General features: G+C 46.1%; 2 protein-coding genes across 3 annotated transcripts in view; one reads left to right on the plus strand and one right to left on the minus strand.

Annotated features, from left to right (window-relative positions):
* Positions 1-4537: 4537 nt before the first annotated feature.
* Positions 4538-14390, plus strand: GLRX (glutaredoxin). Its single transcript, XM_032156805.2, has 3 exons — positions 4538-5011; positions 10838-10957; positions 13084-14390. The coding sequence occupies exons 1-2, from the start codon at positions 4805-4807 to the stop codon at positions 10949-10951; spliced, it is 321 nt and encodes a 106-aa protein (XP_032012696.1). The 5' UTR covers positions 4538-4804; the 3' UTR covers positions 10952-10957; positions 13084-14390.
* The window catches only part of RHOBTB3 (Rho related BTB domain containing 3), a 79042-nt gene continuing 67466 nt past the window's right edge, over positions 10996-22571 (minus strand). Inside the window, exon 12 of one of the 2 annotated variants that reach the window (XM_032156795.2) lies at positions 10996-11043. In XM_032156795.2, coding sequence (XP_032012686.1) covers positions 11024-11043 — 20 coding nt within the window. In that variant the 3' untranslated portion in view covers positions 10996-11023. Of the gene's footprint in view, positions 11044-17612; positions 17751-22571 lie in introns of those variants that run through there. The other variant, XM_032156796.2, reaches the window with a different exon arrangement.

The following is a 22571-nucleotide window of genomic DNA, read 5'->3' on the forward strand; positions in this document are numbered from 1 at the left end:
AGAGGAAGGACACCCTGGGCACAGGGAGCAGCAGGTCCAAAGTGTGAGTGGCAGCAGTGAGGAAATGGCTCAGAGTCCACACAGTTGGAGCAAAGCAGAAATTGTTGCAGAACTTTCCCGTTAGTTCAGGTAAAACTGGGCTCTTGTCACACGACCAGGAAAGATTAGGCTTGCGGACACATAGAAGGGTGAGGAAAATGGAATTTACTGGATGAAAAGGAAAAAGGAAAAGTAATTCTCAGCAAAGCAAGAGAGAATCCTGATAGCAGGTTTCCCGGCTCACAGATTGAGTTCCAGGTCAGCACATAGGAACAGGAGAGGCCAGGCTCCTCCTTGCTGCAAACGGTGCAAACTTCCCAAATTTCCATTCTGCCTTCCCAGTGCACAGGTGGGCATTATTCAGAAAGAATCATTCGGGAAAGGGCGGGCCTCATCCAGGACCAGCAGTCCAATTTTTGTCTTTGTTTCTGGTATTTTCTGAGACAGAATTTTGCTCTTATTGCCCGGGCTGGAGTGCAATGGCACGATCTCGGCTCACTGCAACCTCTGCCTTCCGGGTTCAAGCAATTCTCCTGCCTCAGCCTCCCAAGTAGCTGGGATTACAGGCACCTGCCACCACGCCCAGCTAATTTTTTTTTTTGTATTTTTAGTAGAGATAGGGTTTCACCATGTTGGCCAGGCTGATCTTGAACTCCTGACCTCAGGTGATCCACCCGCCTTGGCCTGCCAAAGTGCTAGGACAGCAGTCCAGTTTTTCAGCCTTCAGGTTGTTTTAGACTTGGAGGCAGGGTTTCACCAGGGACCCTTGGCTGCCTCCTGTCTCTAAAATGTTGTGGGGGAGGCTGGGATACGACGAACAAGGCAGGGAGGACCCATCACACAGGGCCACATCCCCACAAGGAAATCTGGATTTTGTCCTGGGGAAACATGGACTAGTTTTTTGTTTGTTTGTTTGTTTTTTGAGATGGAGTCTTGCTCTGTCATCCAGGCTGGAGTGCAGTGGCACAATCTGGGCTCACTGCAAACCTCCGCCTCCCGGGTTCAAGAGATTCTCCTGTTTCAGCCTCCCAAAGAGCTGGGACTACAGGCACACGCCACCATGCCCAGCTAATTTTTTAATTTTTAGTAGAGATGGGGTTTCACCATATTGGCCAGGCTGGTCTCAAACTCCTGACCTCATGGTCTGCTCGCCTCAGCCTCCCAAAGTGCTGGGATTACAGGCGTGAGCCACCGCGCCCAGCCCATGGACTAGTTTTAAGAGGGAACAAGATAGGTTCTGTATTTTTAAAGATTGCCCCAGCAGCAGTGTGGAGTAGGCAGTGAGGCGAAGGTGGAGGTGCTACAAGAGGGAGTGAAGAACTAATGAGGGCTGGACCAGCAGGAGCAGTCAAGTGTTCAGACTAGGGAGGCACTCGGGGCAAACTTGGTAGGGTTTGGCCACTATGCATAAGTGAAAGCAGAGGCCAGCACAGATACCTGCCGGGTTTCCGCCCTGGCCAAAAAGGTACATGAAGGTGCATACGGGCTCAATGAGCAGGTGTGGAGGAAAGAGGGTGGCTTCAGGGGAGATTCGGTTTTGGTTTCCTAGAGGCTGAGAGGCCTAAGGAATCCCCAGGTGAGTCTTTTCAGTAGGCAATGAGATAGCCATCCCTGAAGCTTAGGAGACAGGTCCGGATAAGGAAAAACATGTGATGCTCATCAGTAAAAAGCTGACAGCCGGAGTCATGTGTGGAGCTACGACCTCTCAAGGAGTGGGTGTGTACACAATGAGAAGATCAAGCCCCAAGATAGACCATATGTGTAGGCAAAATTCTTAACAAAGAGACTGAGACAATATCCAATAGAAAGAGCAAAAAGATCATGCTGCAATGGGCACTGGGAAGAGAACTTCCAGAGGCCTTCAGCGATCTACAGGTCAAACCCTGCACAGTGGGTAAGTAAGGAAAAACCTGAAGAATGTTCATTTGTGGCCACATGTTTTGCAGCCCTCATCAGCCTGCGAGTACAAATGAAGTCACATTGGCCAGGCGCAGTGGCTCACGCCTGTAATCCCAGCACTTTGGGAGGCCGAGGCGGGCAGATCACGAGGTCAGGAGATCGAGACCATCCTGGCTAACACGGTGAAACCCCATCTCTACTAAAAATACAAAAATTTAGCCGGGTATAGTGGCGGGCACCTGTAGTCCCAGCTACTGTGGAGGCTGAGGCAGGAGAATGGTGTGAACCCGGGAGGCGGAGCTTGCAGCGAGCGGAGATCGTGCCACTGCACTCCAGCCTGGGCGACAGAGTGAGACTCCATCTCAAAAAAAAAAAAAAGAGAGTAACCACACATATTTCACTAGCTTGTTGCCAACCATCTGTACAGCAGGACTGATTCTCCCCTAAAAAATGCCCTTACTTCCCACCCTCCAAGGTGTATTTTCTGAGAGTGCTTGGGAGTGTCTCACACAAGCCAAAGGAGAGTCCACATGTGTTACTCCACACACACACCCTCTTTCCATCCACAGCACTTGAGGCATCTGCAGCCCCCATGGCAGCTTCCCATTGAGACGCCCTGAGGTCCGTGCTGGGTTTCAGCTCCTGCTGTACAATGCAGCAGAGGCTTCTATGCTCGTCATTTTTCACTGAGTTGAAGCCACAGCATTTTCTGAGAAAGGGAGAGGACACCCCCTCTTTGCCATCTCTTTGTCTCCCATTTTCCACATGGTGCCTCACAAAAAAAATGCCTTTAGCTTGTGCCTTATGGCCATCTATCCTAAGGCTTCAGACACCAGGCAGTCCCTGGGACTGAGTGAGAGGCAGACAATAGTCTCCCTGGATCCCAGCCTCTTGGGGCAGATGACTAATTTGCAAAAGGTCAGGATACCTAGCTAAATGGTTATTTGGCGACATAGAGGCCATGATTGGTGTCGGCCGACAATTCAGCAGAATGGTTGACAAGGTCAGATCGCAATAAGATGAGAGAATGGAGGTGAGAAAGGTACAGACAGTAAATTTCATGAAAGGGCAGAGGCAGGAAAGCAGGAAATGGGAGAGTGGTGGTGGTGGTGGTGGCTTTTAACTTGAACACAGTGGCAGGCTGAGGAAGATGCAGCAGGAAGGGAGGAGCCACCAACAGACCGGAGAAGAGAAAGGCTCTGAGTGATCAGCAGCTGCAAGTCGTGTGGATAAACCTCAGGCTGAGGGAACCTAAGGCAACAGCCTGAGGGCCCTGAAAGAGATCCTGGACCTCCTGGCAGGGGCCTCTGGAAGGAGCCTGGCCACAGGGTTCTGAGGTAAAAGAATAAAAAAAGAGAGGAGGCTCAGACTCTGTGGCAGAGCCTACTTTGGAGGGAAGTGGGAAGTCCGGAGCCCTGACCCTGTAAGGGGCCTCCCAGCCCCGCCACATCCTTTTCTCTGGACAGAGCTGTCACTTAGCCCCTCCTCTGTGACTCAGAATCTGACTTTCTCATTTTGCCATTTTAATTTTAGTAACGATGAGAGTCACAGTAAAAAGCTGCTTCTGGGAGTGGATTTTCTTCCCTTCCCTTGATCGCAGTATGCTTGGGATTCCTCTTATGTGGCAGTGGTGGTGTCCAGCTCTGGCCTTGGCCCCGCCTCTTTGAAGATACTCTGGTTTCACCGTAAAACTTCCTGGGGAAAGGATGATTCACGTTTAAAGGACATAGTTTTTCCTTGATTTGTTTATTTAAGCTACCATACACTAGAGGGGGCCGGAACTAGACCCAGTAGTAGAAGACTTTGCTTCACGGGATAAGGAGAATGGGCACCCTGGGGAATAGCGAAAGATTTCCTACTGTTAGAACCCGTGTCTTATAACACTTGAAGTGAATGTGGTGTCTGAGTTACAACACTACTTCCCCTCACAAACAGTTAAAAGCAGAGGGTCACAAACAGAGGCTCAACCAGAAAAAAAGATTCTCATTTCATCTGTAGTTTTGTATCAGGGATTGTGTTGGAATTTGCCTCCATATTAAACTGCCGTTCAAGGGTTACCAACTCAAAGGGTTATGGAGTGAAGCAGGTGTCTCAGGCATGGGCCTGTCGTTGGGACCTGTGGCAAACCAAAGCCACTACTTGCCCTATGCAAAGGGGGCAACAGCTGTCAGCCCCAGCAGCTTCCACTAAAAGGTGCAAGCTCTGTATTGCCTGACCTGACTTTTCAGAGAGAAGTTGTGAGTCCAAATTGTTTTGTGAGACCTCCAGATTTTTAAATACTGAGAATGAATTCCATCAAAAAGATCACAACAAACACCCACCACACAGTCCAAGCAAAACGCTCTGACAGCAACCTTCCTGAGGACTGCAAATTCACAGTTTCAATTTCACTTCCTCTAAAGAGATTTCAAAGTGTCCTGTTTCTTAAGTGATTCTGTTTGCATTTTAAAATACAACTCTAGCTCCTAAAGGGAAAACAAGAATTTGCTCTAAGAAGTCACTGCCTCCGCAGCCCCTTTGTGAGTAAGCACTTTATGCTTCCCCAGAGGTGACTAAACTCTGATCATTGCCAATGGGCAGGCAATCCCCAAATGTCCAAGGACAACAAAGATACCCAGAGTGTCTTTCATAGCTACCAATGATTAAATAGCAAGTATTGCATTCCTAGGCATTGCTAACTAGTGAAGTATACCAGATGGAAATGTCTTCGAAGCTGTCCCTTTAAAACTCGAGCAAGCTACCAGGCAAACTCCGCCTCCGGGGAGGTTCCTTATTAAATAGAAGCCAACTGGCTGGGTCAGGGCTCAGTACCCCAAGCAATACCTGCAACTGAGGATTCTTCTCGGGGAGATCGCAGCCCATCGGCATGGCTCAAGAGTTTGTGAACTGCAAAATCCAGCCTGGGAAGGTGGTTGTGTTCATCAAGCCCACCTGCCCGTACTGCAGGAGGGCCCAAGAGATCCTCAGTCAATTGCCCATCAAACAAGGGCTTCTGGAATTTGTCGATATCACAGCCACCAACCACACTAATGAGATTCAAGATTATTTGCAACAGCTCACGGGAGCAAGAACGGTGAGTTTCATTTTAAACGGCTAGGGAAAGGCTCCCGGATTGCCTTTTCTTGTCAGAGCTGTGCCTTTCTTTAGGATAAGGCTGTGGCTCCGTCCTTCAAGGCGTCCAGAGGGCTGTGCGGGGCGGGGGGTGTGGGGGAGGGCGCCTTAGAGAGGATCTCGGTCACTTGAATGAGCGGCGGCACTGCAGCCAAAGGTCTTCACAGAGCAGAAGAGGGAGTACAGCTGATGTCTGCTGTGCAGCAGGGTAAGTGGGACCAGCAGCTTGCCAGTGAGTCCCTGGGGAATTATCTAGAGTCTTTGTTTTAAGCACTGCCAGGAAATGACAGTTTTCAGCTGGCAGGGCTGGAGGTGGAAGCTGGGGTAGAGGGCCGGGTGTGATGTGTTTGTTGTTTAACATGAGATTCATGTCCTTCATTCTTTTCTCTAGGCTTTCTTTTTCTAATTTACTCATTCTTCCTTATCTAATTCCTCCCACTGGAAAACTCTACCATTATCTGCCCCTTGTTCTAAATTAATTATGGATGTTTCCAGGCCCCACATTGTAGGGAATCATAGCCTGGAGTTCTGGCCTGGCTCTTATAATGGCTGGCTGTGTGATCCTGGGCAAGTCATCACCCCAGTAGTCCTCAAAGATCCCAGTTGCAAGACCAGATTAGGAGACCTCAAAGTCTCATTTGCTACGAATAGACTGTGGGACCCTCTAAAAGTTGCTCTCCTCCATCTGAAAGACTTCCTCTCTTCACCATCCTTGGCTTTGCATCCTGGGCTTCAGGAGGGACGCCAGCCACATCACCTGTATCAGTTCTGCTGTGAGGTGGGATGAGAAATGTCACACCAGCTCAGCTAAGTTCCCTTTTAAGATGCACATTCTACAGCACAGTGTTGGGCCAAGCACATACCCTGTTTCAGTTTTAGTTTGACTTACAAGGTTCTCTCTGGGTTCTGAGTATAAAGCATTGGAGGTTGTTTCTCCCCTTCTCTCTAATAAGAAGTCAGCATTTTGGTGCAGAGGGGGGCTTAGTGTGTTACCCTACTGCTGTGTGCTGAGGTCCTGGAGTATACACAATGACTAGAGAGGCTCTTGCTGCCTAGTGGGACCACCAGCTGCATAGGATGCCCAGGCCCTGAGAGGTGTAAAGGGCAGTGCAAACACTACTACGGGCCCCACTGTGGCTGCCACCCTGAGGACCTTTTAGCCATTGGTTCCCAAACTTTGCTGCACATTAGTATCACCTAGAGAGCTTTTAAAACAATCCTTATGCCCAAATTATGCCCCTCAATAACTAAATCACAATGTCAGAGGTGGGAGCCAAGCATTAGTTTTTTTGTTTGTTTGTTTTGAGACAGTTTCACTCTTGTCACCCAGGCTGGAGTGCAATGGTGCAATCTTGGCTCACTGCAACCTCTGCCTCCTGGGTTCTCCTCAACCTCCCAAGTAGCTGGGATTATAGGCGCCCACCACCATGCCCAGCTAATTTTTGTATTTTTAGTAGAGACGGGGTTTCACCATGTTGGCCAGGCTGGTCTCAAACTCCTGACCTCAGGCGATCCACCTACCTCGGCCTCCCAAAGTGCTGGGATTACATGGGTGAGCCACCACACCTGGCCAGCATTACGATTTGGAAAAATCCCTTGGGGATTCCAATGTGCAACATAATTTGGGATTATTGTTCTCAGCCCAACAGCATCTATTCTCCAGTAGGTAAAGCAAACCTCTTCATGTGTTCATTTAACAATTGCTTTTTTTTTTTTTTTTGAGATGGAATTTCGCTCTTGTCGCCCAGGCTGGAGTGCAGTGGTGTGAGTTTGGCTTACTGCAACCTCCACCACCCAGGTTCAAGCAATCAAGTAGCTGGGATTACAGGCACCGCCACCACACCTAGCTAATTTTTGTATTTTTATTAGAGATGGGGTTTCACCATGCTGGCCAACCTGGTCTCAAACTCCTGACCTCAGGTGATCCACCCACCTCAGCCTCCCAAAGTTCAGGCATGAGCCACCACACCTGGTCAACAATTGCTTTTTCATTTCTTTGTAGAACAACAATATTTCTTGTAGTGATCTTTTAAGGTTTTTTTTTTTTTTTTTTTTTTTTTTTTTTTTTTTTTTTTTAAGAGAGTCTTGCTCTGTCACCCAGGCTGGAGTGCAGTGGTGCAATGATAGCTGACTGCAGCCTTGAACTCCTGGGCTCAAGTGACCCTCCCACCTCAGCCTCCCGTGGCTGGGACTACAGGCATGAGCCATCGTACCCAGCTAATTTTTTAAGTTTTTTGTACAGATGGGGGTCTTGTTATGTTACCCAGGCTGATCTTGAACTCCTGGCCTCAAGCTATCCACCCACCTCAGCCTCCCAAAGTGCTGGGATTACAGATGTGATCTACCTCAACAAGCCTGTTTTTCATTTTTAGAAAAATGTTTTTCACAGATTCTTGAATCCTGAGTCCATTCCTCCTAGGGGAAGAACAAGTCTTTTAAAGCTGCATGTTTGATCCCCAACAGGGAAGTGTTTGTATTCAAAGGGTCTGAAAGCTCCTGAGGGTTTTTTTTGAGACAGAGTCTCCCTCTGTCACCCAGGCTGGAGTGCAGTGGTGCAATCTCAGCTCACTGCAAGCTCTGCCTCCCCGGTTCACGCCATTCTCCTGTCTCAGCCTCCCAAGTAGCTGGGACTACAGGTGCCCACCACCATGCCTGGCTAATTTTTTGTATGTTTAGTAGAGACAGGTTTTCACCGTGTTAGCCAGGATGGTCTCGATCTCCTGACCTCGTGATCCACCGGCCTCAGCCTCCCAAAGTTCTGGGATTACAGGCATGAGCCGCTGCGCCCGGCCTGAACCTGCAGTCTTAATTGTTCTATAAAGTAGCTGTATCTAGTAAGTAATCAGCAGGACATGATTATGGAAAGTTAGTGCCTTCAATCAAGCCATGTACTTCGTAAAACCTGTTTTTGTTTTGCTATAGTCACAGCTCCTAAATTAGTGTCTTCATTTATTTCTCCTCTAAGGCACTTTTCTTTACATAGATCTGAGTTTCTGACCTATATCATTTCCCTTCTCTCTGAAGAACTTCTTTGGGCATTTCTTGCAAGGTGATTCCATTGGTAACACATTCCCTCAAGTTTTGTTTATCTTAGAAAGTATTTCTCCTTCACATTTGAATGAGGATTTTACTGGATGCAACAAATATTTTTAAGCACCTACTATGTACCAAACACTTTTATAGACAGTGGGGAAAAATTTCTGCCTTTTCTGCCATAAAAAAAACCTTCTGCCTTTGTTGAACCTATATTCTAGTGGGGGAGACAAACAAATACAGTAATAAAACAGTATGTTGGGAGGTGGTAAGTGGCACATGCTATGAGGAAAAGTAGAAAAGGTAGGGAGGAAGCAGCAGGGTCCAGTTTTAAATGGAGCCATTGGGTCTCACTGAGAAGGGAACATTCGAGCAGATATCTATAGGAGCTGAGGGAGATGGGTGTACACAATTTACAGGTAGAGTGAATGCAAAGGTCCTGGGGTAGACGTTTGCCTGGCAGGTTTGTGGAATAGTAAGGAAGCCAGTATGGTTGCAGCACTGTGAGCCTGTAGGAGAGTTAGTGGAGGTGAGGTCTGAGAGCTAATGGGAGCTTGGAAGAATTGTGACCGGTACTCAGTGTGAGATGAGATGCCCCTGGTGGATGCGGAGCAGACGAGTCACTTGATCTGACCCCATTTTGAAAGGGCCACTCTGACAGCTGTGGGGAGAAGAGCCAGTAGGGCAAGGGTGAAGGTTGAAGCTGGGAGACATTGGGAGGCTATAGCAGTTATTCAGGTGACAAATGAAGGAGGCTTATACCAGGGAGGTACCCGAGGAGTGTTGAGAAATCGCTTTTGAGTAGTTGCATTTGTGTAACCCTAGCTAGCGTGCGGGAGATGCTGCCTGACTGAGGCTGGGGAAACCTACTCCAGGAGAATAAGAACCACAGGATTACCAAACTCGTTTTGGGGTTGCAGTTCCTTCCTCTGCTTGACAGTAGTGGACTCTCAAGTTCCTCTAAAGAGGAGGCTTGGACAGGAAGGGACAGGAGGGGAAGCAGCACAGGGTATTTCCTCTTCTTTGCTCAGCTTTATCAACAGTACTTCTTGCTTTGGTTTCACTGCCACAGCCCCCCGTGCCGTCCTGTATAGCCTGCCATTCAGCTCCGGTTAGGGGTACCATTCACTGATACGATTTAAGGCAGTTTTGCAGTTGCCCAGACTAGAGGATGGGTGTGAGGGTAAAGGAGCCTTTCGCTTCTTTGCCAGACACTGAGCACAAAACTCCACGCTGGGAGCAGCCTGGTCACATTTCAGGGTCTCCTCAGGAGGCTGGGGGGCAGCTCCAGGGCTGTGGGTTTTCAAAGCCTCAGTTATCCTGTGAGAGCACAGGAAATAGCCATGGAAATGTGCAAGATTTGTTTTTAATTTTTAGACTTTATTTTTAATGCCTACTTTCACCCAGACCCCCTTTTTAATAAAAGTGCTGTAAGAACTTATCCACAATAATTAAGCCCCTTTTCTCATCTTTCTCACTTTTTGGACAATTTGCTCCAATTATTATGCTTTCTGAGGAAAGCCCAAAGCTTTGAAAAGTAGTCTCACTGCTTTCTGCCTCCACCTCTCCCTCCCCTCCAGTGTGTTCCTGGTACTCGGGGAGAGGCCCGCTGGCTCTGATGACGCCGTGACCTCCATGGGGCTAGTTTCTTCACTGCCAGGCAGCCTTGGTGGAACACCCTTGGCCTAGAAATTCAGCCACGTTGAGGGTATTTCCTCCTCCCTCGCGATTCTAAAAGCCCTCTGGAATTCTGGAATGTGTCTGCTGCTAGCAGCAGGGAGGAAGCGTGTAACTAGAGAGGAGCCTATTCAGCAGGTGTCATGACTGTGGCTTGGCGTGCGTGGGTGACGCACCCACGTCCGGGGTGACTTAACCGTCTTATGATGACCAGCGATTAAAGGAGACTCAAACACCACTACACCTCCCTGGTCGAGGACAGAGCTCACCTGTGTTGTTTTGTTTTGCTTTCTTTGGTTTGCTCTGTCGTCCAGGTGTGAGTGCAATGGCACCATCACAGCTTACTGCAGCCTCGACCTCCCGGGCCAAAGCAATCCTTCCACTTCAGCTTCCTGAGTAGCTGGGACTACAGGCATGCACTGCCATGCCTGGCTAATTTTTGTATTTTTTGTAGAGACGGGGTCTCACTATGTTACCTAGGCTGGTCTTGAACTCCTGGGCTCAAGCGACCCTCCCACCTCAGCCTCGCAAAAGTAGTAGGATTACAGTCATGAGCCACCGTGCCTGGCCCTCACCTGTGTTCTAACAACATAGAGAGATGATTATATTTAATAAACCGTGGACCTGAAAAATCAGAGACCTAATGCAAATACTTTTCCAGCTGTATTTAGAAACGAACTCCTTCCTTCCTGATTGCTGTGACCCAGTTTACAATCTTAGGTGTGGTCCCTGATGCAGAGAAAGCAGAGTTCAAGCTAGGTGGTCTGACTGCAGCCAATCAGAATTCTCCTTCTAAAACATGTTTCTGTAGAGTGAAATTTTTAAATCCCTTTGACAAGTTAGACAAGCTCATGCATAGCACACTCAACTTGAAAACTCTTCTGGCATAAAAACATTCTTGAGTTAATAATGTTACCCCTTATAACAGTAAGGAAGTCCTGTCCTGTAAGCATATACATGAGGAGGTTGTAAAGTGATTTGAAAAGTTTGGAATCACGGGAAATATTCAGTGGTAGGATAGAAATGTTTTTTTCTAATCTAGTAATGTAGTAATGTCCTGGGTCGTGTGCTTTTTTAGGTGCCTCGAGTCTTTATCGGTAAAGATTGTATAGGCGGATGCAGTGATCTAGTCTCTTTGCAACAGAGTGGGGAACTGCTGACATGGCTAAAGCAGATTGGAGCTCTGCAGTAACCACAGGTGAGTGGCAGGTGAGGTGCTGGGCCAGGAACATGGGAGACCGTGGAATTCTTCTGTTATGGTTTGTTATACTGTAGGACAGCATTCTGGCTGGGGAAAAAACGATTTGGGGTGAGTTGAGGAACAGTGATGTCAATCGCTTATGAATTTTACACTTTACAAAGAGATAGTGTCAATGGGAGAAATCCTTTCACTCAACCTTCATTTAACAAATATTTATTGAGCATGTGCCAGACACATGAGAATGTAATGCATAAAATGATAACCTGGAACTTATATTCTAGAGAGGTAGACAGATCAAAAACAAGCAAATCCTGGAATAGAATAGAATAATGTGATAGAATATGTCAGGGGGTGGGGAGAAAATTGAGCTAACATGGTAAGGGAGGGCCTTTCCCAGGAAGGGTTGAGCTGAGACCTGGTTGACAAGGAGACTGCTATGCAGAGATGAAGCAGAAGAGCTTTTCAGGTAGAGGGAATAGCAAGCGCAAAGGCTCTGAGGTGGCAACAGGTAAGGGATGTTCGTGGAACAGAAAGAAAGCAGGAATAGAGTGAATGAAGTGCAGCGAGAAGGAAGAATAGCGAGAAAGGTGGGCAGGGGCCAGAGCACCCAGGCCATGGTAAGCAATTTGGATTTATTCAAAATGCAATGTGAAACTGAGGTCATTTTGGCTTTACCTGTGTTCACTTGTCAAATCAACTCTATTTAATTGGCTTCCCAAAAGCCAAAACAAAGTTTTCTAAAATCAGTAACCTAAAGGAGATCTTTGGCTCTGTAGAAAACCACAGGGCGATGAACATTTTAGAAAGGAACCGTGATGGTTTTGGAGTCTGAGCTCCTCCCTCCCCCAGTTCTCCAGCACAGCTAGCACTAGCTAGCTCCCAAGCACGCCAATTCAGAGACCTGTACACAGAGAGACGTAAATGCTGCTTTAGTTGACGGAGAAATGAATGGTTCTTTAAGCAAAATGTTCTTGGAGGGGTATCTATTGCCTGCTGATTAATAACTCATCTCTTGGGCAATGAGTATACATTATTTGTGATGGTTACTCAACATAGCAACAGAAGGGGGAAAAGGTCTGAAAAAATACCACTGATTTCCCTGAAATGAAATAGTCAATGCTATAAATCTTCTAATCAGAATTCTATGCTATCATCACAGCAGGTGCACCCTATGTCTGTCTGAGTTCACTTCCTGGCCTTACCACTGGTACTAAATGCCCTCAAACCCAATTAATGGTGGTACCAAATGTTTCCTATTCTGGGACATGTTTAGCAATTTAGGCTTAGATTAAGAATGAGAGAAGATGGGAAATGTTATTTCTCCAACTGGTTCTATTTTGGCGTGGGCATTAGAGTCCCCCATATTCAGAAAGTCTCCTTATTTGCATTTGGCCTTTTCCTTCAGTGTTCTATGCTGTCAGTATTTTACTGGCAGCTGCATCTCAAGACCATGTGCAACAGAGTGTGTTTATATGGCAGGTGTAAGTGTTCTGGTAATGAGAGAAAGGAAGGATTTTGCCTTACAAGGAGATCCCATTCTTTCTTTCCTGGCAGAGCAGGCCCCATGCTGACATCCCTCCTCAAGAGCTGGATGGCATTGCAAATGATGACAGCACTTCCTGGTGGATGAATTTGGGGGCACAAACAGCTTTTTTCCTCTTTTGGCTCAGTATTTAAAAGTGGACCAACTTGCTCTTAAGCACAGGGCCAAGAAGGTTGACGGGCCATCTTGGTTTTCTTCTGGATGTGCTCTTTGGTTTTCAGAAGACTGTGACAAGTTCTGGCCCAGGATTCTCTCACTGACCCTCAATTGTTCTCTTTGGCATGCATTTCTTACTGTTCTCCATGTGTCAGCATGCCTCTACCTCTAAGCCAGTGTTTTTCAACTATGTTTATCCAGACTCCTTCTCCACAATGATGAATCCACAGTTGGTTATCTGCTACTGCTCATTAGCTGAAATCATTTTGCTGCTTGACTTTATGGAGTTTGTATTATGAAATCAGTGGGTATTTTGAATGTGTTCTTTCTAACTACATACATCTCTCCACTCAACTCCACCCCATCCCATCCCACCTTGAAAATCACTGCTCTGAACCAGTGTTCTCCACCTTGTCCTCCACAGATCTCATAGGAAATGTTCAACAATTCTGTGAAAGGTCACAGGACCCAATTGGAGAAATCATATGAAAAGCATAGTTGGTCTTGGTGTCATATGGATCAGAGGCACAAGTGCAGAGGCTGTGGTCATGCAGAACACTCTGTTATTTAAGATGGCTATCCAGATATTCCTGAACACTGTGTATTTATTTGATTTAGACTACCAGCGAAGATTAAAGCATGAAATGTAAAACATCTGAGAAAACTTACAGCCCCCTACACCAACAGTGTATCTGTGAAACAGCTCCTACACTTTGAAAACTTAAGAATCCCTTATCATGAAGTTTGCCTGTTCTAGAATTGTAAGATTGTTAATTTCCTTCAGTCTCTAGTGACAACACTTAATTTCTTTTCTAATAAAAAAATACCTATAGATGATTCAGTGATTTTTGTCCAATTCGTTTCCATGTTCTCAAGACATTAAGGAATGTTATGTGAAATACACTAACTTAAAAGTGTGTTTATGTTTGGCCCTGCCATTATAAATAAAGACACGTGTTGCTGTCACTGAGTACAAATGGTTGATATAATTTTGAAATTTCATATTGAAATAAATGCCAGCCCCGGCTTACTGAATAATGCTTAGGGTTTAATAACAGTCTTTTTTCATTTCATATTCCTTTTTGCCATTTCCCACTCAAGGCCCTTGTACTTCTCGCTTCTTTCTTTTGTGGGCTGTAACCACTCCCTTCAACCAGGATTGCCATGGATAATTTTTCCGTTTACACACTGCACAATATGAAAGCCCCCCCCACCAGAGGTTATAGTATCTGATCCACTCTGGACCACTTGCCTGCACTTTCACACTTGTCAGTGTTCATTGTGTTTCTTTCTCCTGAGATGGCTTTTCTTCTTTGTTTTACTTTGAAACTCCTCCTCGTTCAAGGCCTGATTTACAAATCATTTCCCCTATATTTTCTCTCTCCTCTCATGGCCTTTTGACTGAAAAATCATCGTTCCCTCTTCTGGAATTCAAAAACACTGTGCATGTAGATACTTTACAGCTCTTATCAGGCTATGTTGTAGTTAATCATCTGTATTGGTCTCTTGCCAAATTCGGAAGTACCCGAAGGCGACTGGGTGCGGTGGCTCACACCTGTAATCCCAGCACTTTGGGAGGCTCAGGCGGGTGGATCACGAGGTCAGGAGTTTGAGACCAGCCTGGCCAATATGGTGAAACCCCATTTCTACTAAAAGCACCAAAATTAGCCGGGTGTGGTGGCACATGCCTGTAGTCCCAGCTACTCGGGAAGCTGAGGCAGAAGAATTGCTAGAACCTGGGAGGTGGAGGTTGCAGTGAGCTGAGATCATGCCACTGCACTCCAGCCTGGGTAACAGAGTGAGACTCTGTCTTAAAAAAAAAAAAAAAGTACCCAAAGGCAAGAACCTAGACTTAACTATGGAAACCCAGTTCCCAGCATAAAAGAGCTATTTTATCAAAGCAATGTATGCGTATGGTTTAAAAAGCCAAATAGTACCAAAAGTCTTGCCTGCTCTACCCGCCTCAAACCCAGGTCCTGGTAAAGTACCTTACAGGGCCGTGTGCCCCTCCCCAAGGGTATTCCCTCTCTCCATCCCTCCATAGAGGTAACCACTAGTTCATTTTTCTTGTAATCATTCTGATACTTTATAGTTTTACTCCTTATAATATCTCTAAGCAATACGTTTTACTTTTGAAAAACAACACCGACCTAGCTGTGTAAGAAAAAGGTGATATCACAATTAGACGAACAATCCCAAGAAACAGGTAAACTGAACATTGAGTTATAGACTGGCGTCAGCATCCCTCGGAAGTTTTCCAGAGCCTCTTCTGGGGAAGCAGAAGCGGTGCTGAGTGAGTCCTTGGAAACATGGCACCCCACGATCAGGGAGGCTATTGTGTGAGCCAAGCACGGGGTGTCCCCCAGAAATATGGTAATGGCAGAGGGCTGCTCTGCATTTTCTGCTTCTAAGCTCAGCATGTCCCTGCCCCCAGCTTTCAGGAAGAGATCAAAGCACACCCACACCTCCTCAGCTGGCCAGCTGTGTAGCAGGGAGAACAGAAATATCATCGGCACCAGGCAAGCTAAGTACAGATAAGGATCTGCTTCAGGCCCATTTCAGCTTTCTGTCCTCAAGTTAAAAACTATGCAACTACAGAGAACCCTCAACATGGAAAATTACACTGCTCCAATCTGGACTGCTGCGCTCTGTCCTGAGGCAGGCAGAGTTCTCTACCTGGGATATCCCTTCACTGTCATTCTAGGGATACCCTTTTTCTCTCCTATGTTGGATCTCCTCTTTCCTGTGACCCACATGTATGAGTTAGAATATATGTGAAGGGGGCCAGCCCCTCCACACCTGTGGGTATTTCTCGTCAGGTGGGATGAGAGACTGAGAAAAGAAATAAGACACAGAGACAAAGTATAGAGGAAGAAAAGTGGGCCCAGGGGACCGGCGCTCAGCATACGGAGGACCCACGCCGGCACTGGTCTCTGAGTTCCCTCGGTATTTATTGATCACTATCTCTACCATCTCGATGAGGGAGATGTGGCAGGACTATAGGGTAATGGTGGGGAGAGGGTCAGCAGGAAAACGTGAGCAAAGGACTCTGTGTCATAAATAAGTTTAGGGAAAGGTGCTGTGCCTCGATGTGCACGTAGGCCAGATTTATGTTTGACTTTACACAAACATCTCAGTGCAGTAAAGAGCAGTATTGCCGCCGGCATGTCTCACCTCCAGCCATAAGGCGGTTTTCTCCTATCTCAGTAAATAGAAAGTACGATCAGGTTTTACACCAAGACATTCCATTCCCAGGGACGAGCAGGAGACAGATGCCTTCCTCTTATCTCAACTGCAAAGAGGCCTTCCTCTTTCACTAATCCCCCTCAGCACAGACCCTTTACGGGTGTCGGGCTGGGGGACAGTCAGGTCTTTCCCTTCCCACGAGGCTGTATCTCAGGCTGTCTCAGTGAGGGGAAACCTTGGACAATACCCAGGCTTTCTTGGGCAGAGGTCCCTGCGGCCTTCCGCAGTGCACTGTGTCCCTGGATACTCGAGACTGGAGAATGGCGATGACTTTTACCAAGCATACTGTCTGCAAACACATTTTTAACAAAGCACATCCTGCACAGCCCTAAATCCATTAAACCTCGAGTCACCACAGCACATGTTTCTGTGAGCACGGGGTTGGGGTTAGGGTTACAGATTCACAGCATCTCAAGGCAGAAGAATTTTTCTTAGTACAGATCAAAATGAAGTTTCTTGTCTTCCTTTTTCTACATAGACACAGTAACAGTCTATCTTTCTTTCCCCCACAACATGCTAGGCTGCTGTAACAAAGATATAATGCCTGATAGAAGCTTCTTTATCAAAAAATTCCAGAGGCAGGCAGGTGGCATTTGCTCCAAGGGGTCATGACTGACCCAGGGGTCCTATGTACCACTTCTGCTCACATCCCATTAGCCAGGACTTAGTGTCATAGCCCCACCAGCTGCGGGTAGGTTAGGCAGAGGGGACCCTGCCTGGGAAGCCTTTTACCTAACTAAAACTCACTAAAACTCGAGGAGATCTATATCAAAAGAAGGGGAGAATGGCTATAGTAAGAAAATTAGCAAACTGAGTCTTTCTCTTTTTTATTGTTTTTCCTCTGAGCCCCAATTTTCTTTCTCCGTTTTACATTTGAAAGCCTTCCTCAGATGTCTGGAGCTCTATCTGTAAATATTTAAAGAATGAGGCACTAAAAAACTGATTGGAAGACTTGTGTGCATAGATTAGGCTTGCCAACTGATAGCTTCACCGTAGATAGAGTCTTTGTTCAAATGTCACCTTCTCAGCAAGGGCTCCCCCATCCCCCTATCTAACACTCTCCCTTCCACTTTCACTTAGCATTCCCTATCCCTCTTTTTCAATTTATTTTTTTCTATAGCATTTATCTTTTTTTTTGAGATGGGGTCTTACTCTGTCATCCAGGCTGGAGTGCAGTGGCACGATCTCAGCTCACTGCAACCTCTGCCTCCTGGGCTCAAGCAATCCTCCCACGTTCAAGCGATCCTCCCACCTCAGCCTCCTGAGTAGCTGGGACCACAGACACATGCCTCCATGGAGGCTCACCTAATTTTTTTGTATTTTTGGTAGAGACAGGGTTTCATCTGGTTGCCCAGGCTGGTCTCGAACTCCTGAGCTCAAGTGATCTGCCTGCCTTGGCCTCCCAAAATGCTGAGATTACAGGCGTGAGCCACCACACCCAGTCTATCTTTTAATATATGGTATGATTTATTTAGTTTACTGTCTCTTCACTATTAGAATATAAGTGCCTTGAGGTCAGGGATTGGTGTCTACTTACTGCTGTATCTGCAGCATCAAGACTGCTTGGCAGATAGTAGGCTCTTCCTTGAGTGAACAAATTAAAGATAAGTGAACAGGTATGGATCTTGTTGCCTCACTGGGAGATCCCCCAATTATTGATTCCTGGACACCTTTTCTTTTGAGCCATTCAGTCTTTCAAGCTTCACAGCTGGGGGTTGGGCCTCATCCTCAGGGTTCTGGCTGCCAAGCAGGGAAAAGGGACTTGGCAGCTTCCTGGCCGGTGTGTAGACTCTCATGTAACCTCCTGTTTTCTGCCCTGCTCCTTGCTGAGTTATTCGGTGTGATCTGCAAGGGTAGAAAGAATGATCTTTCAAAGAGTATGGAGAGAGATTGGCACTGGGGGCTGGCAGAAAAAAACAGCAAAAATTAACAACCAAAAAATTCACAGCCAAAGCTCTACTCTTTCTGTTTACTGAAGAAAGCAAGTGATCCAATCTCCTGTGAATGTTGTTGATTTTAATAACCACCTTCTCTGCTTCCTCTAGCCTGGCCCTTTGGGCTGGACCCCAGACAGCCATTTCTTCCAATTCAAGGCTGTCCAAAGATGCCCCTTAAGGAGAAAGAACTGGTAAATTCTTAAACTGATGGTAAGTTCCTAAACTGGTGGTAAATGGATCTATGTGGCCCAGACCACACTATTTATATCCCCAGCGAGTATTATTAGGTCGTTATCTTGACATTTGGTTGCCAGAGAAAGCCATGCTCCCTAATTTACTACACCATAATAATTGTTCACAGGTCGTCGGAAATATTGTAAAGAACTGGGATCCTGAGATATTTTACTTAGAATTCCTTTCTTACATTAATAGGGGTCTTCTTACCAAATACACCGAATGTTTGAAGGGGCAGAATTTAATCTTGCTCATTAGGGGAAGAGAATTCTGGCCTGGTCCCTTTAAGCACAAGTGATATTTTAAAATGGGTCTATATTTATGCACAAGTTTATACTTCCTGTCCCCAGGCGACTTTTCTGGTGAGCTGTGTAGAGCGGAAGGTAGGAGAGAGAGGGGAACTAGGAGAGCCAATGACATCGTGCACAGAACATCGTGCAAGCTGAGGCTCTGGGTTTTTTTACGGGCTCTTCCAGCATACTCAACTCCTCCCTCCTAGTTGGCTGGGCTCAAGCCTCTGGGGACCTGCAGCTGAGCTTTCTCAGAAGCAAGAAGAGATGCCTCCTTCCTATTCTCTTGTGTGCCTTGTGAAACTTAAAACATTTCATATGTAAAATTACAAGCTGTTTATGGGGTGGAGATTTTGCGCTTCCTCCCATTATTAAGTCATCCTTGAGAACTGAGTGTGGACGATCTTTAAACACAGTCTGCCCAGGGTTCTAGAGAGATGTGTTAAATGGGGACCAAAGGACTCACTCTGGGAATGGAGGACCAGCAACTCCTGGGAAGACAGAACTAAAGAGCGCAGCTGGAACCTGTGGCCACAGGGGCTGTCCCCCAACATCTAGAATGCGACCCTTGTGTAGAGGGTGCCTTCATCCAGCCCCCTGCATAGAAGATCTCCTTTAGCCTCACCAAAGCAGTCGCTGTACGATTACAAAGTTCAGGGGGTGGCAGGGACTGCTGCCCCCAGAAAGGGAACAGTGTGTGGGCATCTCCAGACAGGTAAACCACAGGAAAACCAAGGAGCCCTAGTTCTCCTCCCCATCCAGGAAGCCTTTAGCTGGCAGCACAAGGGAGGGACGGCCACACCTTAGGTTATTTTTGAGTCCGTCTCCCCACCCCTGTGTGAAGGTGTGGCCCAATGGCAGATAGACTGTCTTTAATCTAACCAGAGGAATCCTCGTCCTCCAAGTGAGAAAAGGAGCAAAGGATTGAAAGCACCCCTTCAACACTCCCTGAGCTGGAAGGAGAAGAAAAATCTCTCCTCCTTTATAGGAATTTGATAAGTGAGGGATAAGTGATCCCCACTAAGGAGCATGAGCTTTAGTACAAGGACTTTTTCTCCTCTGATTACTTTTTGACTACAGGAGATTGAGCCGCTGTGCACTGTAGAACTCTGGTGAGGAGCGCGCCTCAGGCCTATTGAGAGGATCAGAGAATACACATATCCTGTTTTCCATTGTATATACATAAAGCGGTACGAGTCTACAAAGCTTCAACTGCATCTATTTTTTCCTTTTTTTTTTTTTCTGAGATGGAGTCTTGCTCTGCCATCCAGGCTGGAGTGCAATGGTGCCATATCAGCTCACTGCAACCTCCGCCTCTCTGGTTCAAGCAATTCTCCCGCCTCAGCCTCCCAAGCAGCTGGGTGTGTGCCACGGCACCCAACTAATTTTTTACATTTTTAGTAGAGACAGGGTTTCACCATGTTGGTCAGGCTGCTCTCGAACTCCAGACCTCAAGTGATCTGCCTGTCTTGGCCTTCCAAACTGTTGGAATTACAGGCATGAGCCACCATGCCTGGCCCTTTTCCAATATTTCGATAAAGGTGAACAGCTGACTTACCCCGTTAGAAGTTTTTCCTGGTTTATTTTCTGTATGGCGGCAGCAGCAAGGAATAAAATATAAACTCAGTTCAAGGATAACTGCCATGTACATATAATTATCTATTCAAAATATTTAATTTACTTTTTTTAGAAAAGTATCCCAGCATTCATAGTAGCTTTTGACCAATTCTGCTTTTTCAGTTGATGGCAAAAGCACACCAGTATCTGTGGAGAGGCTGTGGTCGGCCCCATCTTTTACTAGGGCCAAGAAAAAGGGTCTACAAGCTTGGAAATGTTGAAAATTACTGCTCTGAACCAAAGAGGTGTCTGACACTGGTGGTTCTGAAGTTTCCTACTTACAGAGAATCTAGCAAATCACTGCCGTGTGAGGATAAAACCAAATAATGGTCTACTCTTACCAAGGTCAGTGTATATGGAATCTTTAGCAGTGTTTCCCAGGCATTTAAAGAGGCTATATACAGCACTTTGGGAGACCAAGGCAAGTGGATCGCTTGAGGCTGCCTGAGGTCAGGAATTCAAGACCAGCCTGGCTAACATGGCGAAAATCCATCTCTACTAAAAATACAAAAATTAGCTGGCATGGTGGCGCATGCCTGTAATCCCAGCTACTCGAGCTCAGAGTCTCCAGAGTAGCTGTCTCAGAACACTGGGTCCATGGCACATCAGCAAGTGTTACATGAAAAAATGGGCTCCATGAGTTTGGAAATGCTGGGCTATACGATGCTGGCCTGAAGGACTTGTGCTCATTTTTAGAGTCTATGCCTTTTATCTGATAAACTTTAAAAACAGATACTCTTAGCCTCATTAAACCCCACAAGCATTTAAAATATTTACCTCTTTCCCTTTGCTGAGATATAGGAAAGGGTAACAGAGGATGGATGGAAAACAGCATCCCTGAGAGGCACCTCCAGCTTAGAGGGATGAAGAGGGGATCAGTCATGTGGAGTGGTGATGTAGGTAGTAGGGGAAGAAACAGAATCTTGCTTGGGCATGAACACAACAGGATAGGCACTAAGTCAAAGATGAGGGACTGGGCTTGACCTTCAAGGCAAGTTAATGTTTTGGACTTTATTCATATGTTTTTGAGTTAAAAAGTTCTTCAGATCTTCTAAGTGCCCAACAAAGGAAGAGGGGTTGAGATCCCCATTCCTTTCCCCTTAATTAAAATAATAGATTGTGTCCACTAAATGAAACTGCCTTTGCAAAAATTATAGTAGTAAGGGAAGTTTAACATAACTGACTCCATCTTGCTTCTAACAGTCTAAAGTGCTTTTGCTCATTCTTGTGTGGAAATCGTTAACAGTTCCTTCCCTCCTTGAACTTGATCTTTTCCTTGTTCAAAAATTGAAACCATACAAGGTCACAAGGTTAGAATTATGGTAGGGGCCTGAACTTTGCTAAAGAATAGGCATAGGTGAACAATAACCATCCATTGTTTGCTTAACTTGTTTTTCTGTAAGTTGCTTACTGCCCCAGGGTTATGCAACTGAAGGCTGCAAAATTCGTAATTTCCCCATCTACTCCTATGGATAATACCACTATTTTGAAACCTAAAGAACTGGTTTTTCAGGTATTTTTCAGATTTAGCATTTTGGCAGACCAAGAGATACCACCTGGTCCTGAGACCCCCTTTTCAATGCATTGGTTTTTTGGGAGGCAGCAGGCAGGAAGAACTTGTCGGGCTGTGGCATAAATTGCATGCTATTTTCTTAAATAATTATAAATAAGAGAGCTCTTTGCTCTGAACATGTGAGAGAATGCCAGACACTTTTATGCTAATGCTGATCATTAGTTTACTGTTGAACATTAAGCTTTAACAGTAGAGGACAACTGAGATTTTGAGACACAGACTGCCTCATGACATGGAAAATTAAGTGCATGCAGTTAAAGGAACATCTGCCTACAGTCAAACACTGTGTATAGCACTAAGAGAACTCCCAACTTCGTTATGCCCAACAAAAACTCTTCTGTCTCCCCATCTCATCTTACTGCCCAAACTCCAGTGAAGACTCCCAGTCAAAGATGTCTCCAAGGACTATTTTGTTCATGTTCTGCATCTCCTCAGTGGTCCATCACTTATCACTTTTCCATTCTACATGTTCATCAACTCCCCACACACTTAGCCTCCCTGATCGCCCTGGTCCCACATGCTGGCTGATACTGGCTACTCCTGACATTGAGCAAACAGTTTTAAGTGTTAGCATGCTTTTCATTTTCATTTGCAAGTTTGCAATTACTGTTCCAGCCGAAGCAATCTGGCCTTTTCAGTCCCATGTATTACACAGGTTATGCCAGGCCCTATGCTAGATGGAGGGTTGGGAAGCAGGTCACGAAGAAAAATCAAGACATGGTCCCTGTCCCTCAAGTAATAGCCCAGTAGAGACCACCAATACCCAAATACCTAGAAATGCCATAAGCACCATAATAAAGGTATGAATAAAGAGCTAAGGAAAGACACATACAAAAGCAACAAATTCTTCTTGGGAAAGTCACAGAAAACAAAAGAGAAATGATATTTAAGATGGCCTTTTCAGGATATGCAGGAGTTTGCAAAGTAGACAGGGAATGACAACCCAACCCAAGCCATAGGAAGAGTTTAAAGTCTGCCAGTACACAATCTTAATGGACAATGCAGTGTGTCAAGA

Source organism: Hylobates moloch, unplaced genomic scaffold (assembly GCF_009828535.3).
Source record: "Hylobates moloch isolate HMO894 unplaced genomic scaffold, HMol_V3 SCAFFOLD_6, whole genome shotgun sequence".
NCBI lineage: Eukaryota > Metazoa > Chordata > Mammalia > Primates > Hylobatidae > Hylobates > Hylobates moloch.

What these genes read in the sequence shown, in the direction of transcription:
- GLRX (XM_032156805.2), top strand. Translation starts at nt 4,805, where the DNA reads ATGGCTCAAGAGTTTGTGAACTGCAAAATCCAGCCTGGGAAGGTGGTT. An exon ending in AGCTCACGGGAGCAAGAACG is followed by an intron (nt 5,012 to 10,837) that starts GTGAGTTTCATT and finishes GTGCTTTTTTAG; the next exon opens with GTGCCTCGAGTCTTTATCGG.